The sequence below is a fragment of the Tauraco erythrolophus genome, chromosome 2 (assembly GCF_009769465.1).
Source record: "Tauraco erythrolophus isolate bTauEry1 chromosome 2, bTauEry1.pri, whole genome shotgun sequence".
NCBI classification, from domain to species: Eukaryota; Metazoa; Chordata; class Aves; order Musophagiformes; family Musophagidae; genus Tauraco; species Tauraco erythrolophus.
Genome location: NC_141466.1, coordinates 96,078,381 through 96,084,229, shown reverse-complemented (window position 1 = coordinate 96,084,229; position 5,849 = coordinate 96,078,381). Strand labels below are relative to the sequence as shown.

At 53.4% G+C, this 5,849-nt stretch overlaps 1 protein-coding gene across 1 annotated transcript; it reads right to left on the bottom strand.

Moving 5' to 3' along the window:
- Window positions 1-1,275: 1,275 nt before the first annotated feature.
- Window positions 1,276-5,478, bottom strand: CYP1B1 (cytochrome P450 family 1 subfamily B member 1). The gene is made up of 3 exons (XM_086628129.1): window positions 5,459-5,478; window positions 3,631-4,647; window positions 1,276-1,888 (listed from the first exon to the last, which is right to left on the bottom strand). Exons 1-3 carry the CDS (start codon window positions 5,476-5,478, stop codon window positions 1,276-1,278), a joined length of 1,650 nt encoding a protein of 549 aa, XP_086484255.1.
- Window positions 5,479-5,849: the final 371 nt, after the last annotated feature.

The following is a 5,849-nucleotide window of genomic DNA, read 5'->3' as shown; positions in this document are numbered from 1 at the left end:
AAACATTAGCCAGAGGTTCAAGGCCGTAAGTTTCACATGCGTGTTTTACTTTAAAATAATAGTTTTGTTGTGGTTTTTTTTAATGTCCTTTGCCTCACAAAAATTTTAGAAGTACTTTTTCTTCAGTTAATGGGTACGTTTATTAGGACATGTAATGTTAGTTTTCCTTCTCAAACTTTGTTCCAAGCGAATCGCACTGAAAGTACATAGCTGATTTTTGGGTATACCATTTAACTCAACCTGACAGAATGACTAGTGAGCAGGGCTGTATTTGCTGTACACTTTACTTGAGGCTTGCAGCATGACAGTTTAAATATAAAACCCCTAAATTCTCAGTTCTAAATACCTCAGCCCATGTGGATTTTACTGGACTTACCTATGTGCCTAGGGACAGGGATATTAACTCTTTACTAGGGAAATACAAAGTTCAGCTATACCTTTATAAAACTTGCTAATTCAAATATCTATTTTGTTCATCAATATGCTAATGAACAGAATAGCATATGGTTTGTATCACCCTTGCCATTTGATGACATCAGATCTGATCTTTCAAAACTTAACGAAAAGTTACTATATTAGAACATTCTGTTCATTCTCATATAAAATATGAATTTTATTTTCAAATGTGCTTATAAACAAGTCTTTTTTTTTTAGTCATTTATGTAAACACTTTGGAATGCTGAAGGCAAGACTTTACATCATCATTTTACCAAAAATCATTCGAACATTTATTATTGAGGCGTTAATGTACATCCCAGCAGTCACAACACAGATATAGGAGCTGCCATGTGCCTATGGCAGTTTCCAGTAGAGTGAATTCAGAGGCAGGCTGCAGTGTTCTGAGAAACTCTTTTTTTTTTTTCTTTCATTTTTTTAAATAATAGATTTCGCTTTGGGACGTGGAGTCACTGAAGGTGAACTTAGAGTTAAGGCATAGCGCACGGAGACATGGAAAGGATTGTACAAACAGTTCCTGGAGATGCTCCAACCAGTCAGTAGATAAAAAGCGCTTTACAATAGCGACTTCTGTGAAAAAGCTAGAAAAGAAAAGGCTTACTTTCAAATTGCATATGTTTTATCATTTAATTTATTAAATTGTTCCCCTAGCTCTCCTTCTAGAATTAAAAAAGAGGACTGAATTATACCTTGTGCAGTACCTTCCCGCTCTTGTAACTTGTAATATTGGCTATTTTCCAAAAAGATCACCAGAACAAACTAGCTTATTTAACCCTAAAAAGAGAGAGAGGGATTATCTTTAGATGCAAGGTTTGTTGCTTAGGCATTTGCTGACAGCTGATTTTCATTGGCTGCTTTCTCTGCTTGCAGTCTTTGGACAGCCTGATCGAGCAAATCCATAGTATCTCTAAGCGTAACATTCAAGGTAAATGGCTTAGGTTTAATGGTCAACCCATAGGTAAAGTCCATTTTAGGGTCCTCGTTTGGATTAGCAGTAAAATTGCACTGATGCACCAGTATGGAGGTAAAGAGAAACAGCTGCACCTTGGATAACTCCTCTCCAATACACCGACGTTTTCCCAATGAGAAAATCATCACGCTACTAGTAAGATCTTTATTGATGAATCCATTTTCATCCAGGAATCTTGTGGGATCAAAATCCTCTGGGTTGGACCATTTTGCTGGATCGTGATTCACTGACCATTGATTAACAAAAATCACCGTGTCCTTGGGAATGAGGTAGCCCATTATGAAGGTGTTGGTTGTGGTCGCATGTGGGATAGTAACAGGCACAAAGCTGCTGAAACGCATGGATTCATACAAGAAAGCCATGATGTAGGGCAAGTGAGGCTGGTCTTCAGCGCACGGCAGACGATCTCTTCCAACAATCCTATCCACTTCTTCTTGCATTTTAGCCTGTACGTTCGGATACCTGTCATTTAAAGTAAGACGTGTGTATGTACATAACACTTGCAAAAGGTTTTCTTAAAAACAATCCTTGCTGAAAACATTTTTCACAGAACCTCACTCCTACTCTAAATACTGCAGTTGGAGCAGTTTAAATATATTGCAGGAACATGCAGACCTTGATGGAAAGCTTTGTGAGAGAAAATTCCAAACTTCCCATGCAATGGTGTCATTTTAGATTTGCTCAGTTTTCATTTTAATATCCCATGTAACTGATTCTCAACATAAAAAAAAAAAACCTAACTTAAACCATGCTGAAACTGAGTATTCTGATCCAATTCATTCTAAAACTGAAATCACTCGTCTGTCCTCAATACTGGGCTTTCTGTGGGAACAAGAATTTGGTTTTCCATCTCTGTATGCGACTTCTAAAAGTTAGCATGGAGTTTGTTATTGCTAGACATATTGCATACATATGAAAACCTGCAGGTTTTTAAACTGAAAAAATCTCTGCTAATAATTTTCAGACTAGCTTTACGAACGTGCCACTCTGTGTATACTTTTTCTAATTAATATCAAAATATGTTTTCTTTATAATGTATTTTAACTATCCTGAAGTCTGCATAGTTTGGAAGACTACACAGTAACCAAGCAAGATCAAAATATTAATAAATTTTTCTTATTTTCTTTTGCTTGTCTAAAAGCACGCGTTCCTCCAAGGAGCCTTTATTTGCTTTAAGTAAGCAAGTTTGGCTTCTATGTCCTTGCCTTCTCCTCCTGCAGCAGATCTGCATGTTGAGTGCTGGACAAATGTAAGAAACGGGGCAAAATCCAACAGGTTATGTGAACACTGGGCATCATACCCCTGGCTCGAAGCGTTAAGTGTTTGCCTGCTTTTCAAGAAGCACCTGAGGAGATAACGTTTGCGTAAGCCTACAAATTATGCAGATGATGAAAGAAAAACAGCCGGGACAGGCAAGAAAAACAGTGTTATGCCTTTTTCTGTTAAACCACCTCCCCTGGCTGAGATTTTCCGCCTCGAAGAGCCGGTGCCAGGGCAGCGAGCACAAGGGGGGTGTGCTTGCCCCGCCGCCTGCCCAGCGGGCCTGCCTTTCCCCAAGTCACGCAAGGGCGATAAAGCCACACGGTGCTGGCAAATTAATATAATAGCGGGTTTGTAAACCGGTGCACGAACTCTTTATCTTGCTTAAGCAGTTGTTATCCTGTTCCTATGATCTCCTTGATCTTGACCTGGTAAAATCTTGTTACTTTCGGGTTTTATTCGGCTGCCTTTTCGCCAGCCTCTCTTTACGCACCATTGCGCGACCGCCAGAGTAGAGTTGGTTTTTTTTGGTTTTTGGTTTTTTTTTTTCTCCTTTCTTATCTTTTTCTGGCACGTTTCCCAGAGCTTCCGTGTTAGTTAATCGGAAGCCGCTGAGGTTCCCCGGGCACCACACGGGCCGGCCGGTCCCTCAGACCCTCGCCCCACCGGCCGCCGCTGGCGGCGGGTCCCCGGCGGCGTCGCTCCCCCGGCCCTCCCCGCACCGAGCGGTTTCGGCGCTGGTTTGGGCCGGCTCTGACCGCCGAGGGAGCCTTCCCAGCGGCCGAGGGAGCCTTCCCAGCGGCGGTTTCGCCCGCGCAGCGCCGTTTAAACGGGGATCCGCCGCGTCTGGCGCTCGCACCGCGACGCCCCGGGCTGACTCCCGTGTCCCTCCCCGGGGCAGGTGGGGCGCCCCGGCCTCCCGCCTCCGCCCGGGCGGCACCTACCTGATGAGGAAGATGAGGAGCCACTGCAAGGCAGTGGAGAGGGTGTCCTGGCTGGCGCCGAAGATGTCGGTGACGGTGGCGGGCACGTGCTCGAGCTGCAGCCGCGGCTGCTCCCGCTGCAGGCGGATGAAGGCGTCCATCATGTCGCGGGGGGCGGCCCCCGGGCGCAGGCTGCGCTGGTGCTGCAGGAACTTGCCGCGGACGAAGCCGTAGAAGTCGCGGTTGAGGTCGCGGAAGGCGCGGTAGGCGGCGCGCACGGGGCTGGGGAAGCGCTGGAGCCAGGGCAGCGCGTCCACCAGGCTGCCGGCGCCCACCGCCCGCCCGAACTGCTCGTTGCGCCCCACCAGGCGCAGGAACTCGCCGTCGCCGTGGCTGTAGCGGCGGCCGAAGCAGAGGGCGCTCATCACGTTGGCCACGGCCACCACCAGGACGCGCGACGGGTCGAGGAAGGCGCCGCCGGCGCTGCCGCGCACCAGCAGCGCCACCAGCGCCCGCGCCTCGCCCACCAGGTGCCGCTCCAGCAGGCGGCGGGTGGCGGGGCTGCCGGTGGAGAAGGCGCGCACCGTGGCGTGCGCCGCCCGGCGGTGCAGCTTCCACAGCTCCGAGTAGCCGCCGAAGGCCAGGCTGAGCCCGCCCGACACCAGCTGGAAGGAGGGGAAGGGCGGCCGGCCGGCGAAGGCGGCCCCCTGGCGGACGAGGGCCTGGCGGATGGCGCGCTCCCCGTTCAGCACCACCACGGGCCAGCGCCCCAGGCGCAGCTGGAAGACGGCGCCGTAGGTGCTGGCCAGGCGGGCGAAGGAGAGGTGCGGCGCGCTGCCCAGCTGCGCCGCGTTGCCGATCAAGGGCCAGGGGAAAGGGCCCGGCGGCGCCCGGCGCTGGCCCTGCCGCCGGCGCTGCTGCTGCTGCAGCAGGAGCTTGCCCAGGTGGATGGCGGCGAGCAGGCAGAGGAGGAGCAGCAGGGAGCTTTGCAAGGGGGGGATGCCGCGCAGGGCTTCCCCGAGCCTCTCGAGGGCCATGCTGCAAGGGAAAGGGACGGGTCAGCGGGGAGCGACCCCGCGGAGAGGCTGGGCGACGCGCCGCCCGCAGGCAGCAGGGAGAAGCCCGGACGGGCGAGGGGACGGGAGCGCGCTGGCGTCGCGGAGGGCAGCGCCGGCGGCCGGCTCGGCGCTCGGAGTCGGAGCGCGTCCTGGCTATGTGCTCCTCGTGTGCCTGCAGCCCGCCCGGGTCCTGTGCGAAAAAGAAGGGATAATCGATAATCAAGTGGCAAGCGCTCGGTCAGGGATCAAAATCTTATTTGGCGGCAGGGCCGCTGCTCTCTCCGCCCTCGGTAGGGAAAGGTTGCAGCGGGGGCTCCAGAAGGCCACGGCTGAGAGAGGCAGAAAGGGGGGCAGGAGGATGCTTTCGCCTGACGAGCCTCCGCAGATGCAGGCAGCCGCCGTGCGCTGGAAACAGGTTCATCCCGGCGCTGCACATCTCTCCTCCCGGAGAAAGAGCCCCTGCGAGAAACGGGCTCCCCGCGCCGCCGTCGGAGCTTCCCGCTGCTCCGGAGAGGAAACCTCCGCACATGGCCAAGGAGCTACCACCTCTGTCCCGAGCCCTTCCCTCCTCCCTACACCTTCGTGCCCGTCGCGGCTGGCGGCCGGCGGCCCCGGGGGTGGGCTACGGAAGATGCCTGAGGTCCCGGCGTGGCAGAGCTGACTGGTCCCACTTCCCATCCCCGTGCCCGGGCACCACCGGCTCCTACCGTTTGCTCCAGCCTTTCCGAAGCAGCGAGGGGAAGAGGGGGGTGAAATAAACGGACACCTCGGGCGCCTGTAGCAGAACTGACCTGTTGCGCGCTGCTTCCATCTGAGACCTCAGGGAGGATGGAGAGGAACCGGGCAGCCGGCGACAGCTCTAACGGGCAGCCCCGGGAGGAGAGCAGCGGCGGCGACGTTCAGATCCCAGCCTCCGGGAAACTCATTTAGGAGCCCCGGTTCGTGTCACCCAGCGCTTGGCAGGTCATGTACAGGCAAATGCCAATTGCGCCCGATCCCCGCGCAGAGTTATTATCACCTTGCTAGCGCCTTAACCCTTCGGAGCTCGCCTCACCGGTGGCCACCTGCCCGGTGCAGCTGGGCTGCGGGGACGAGACGAAGCTACCCCAGCCGGCTGCAGGGAGCGAGGGCGAGCGGCTCAGAGGGCGCGGGGAGGGCGACCCGCTGCCCCCAGGCTGAGCC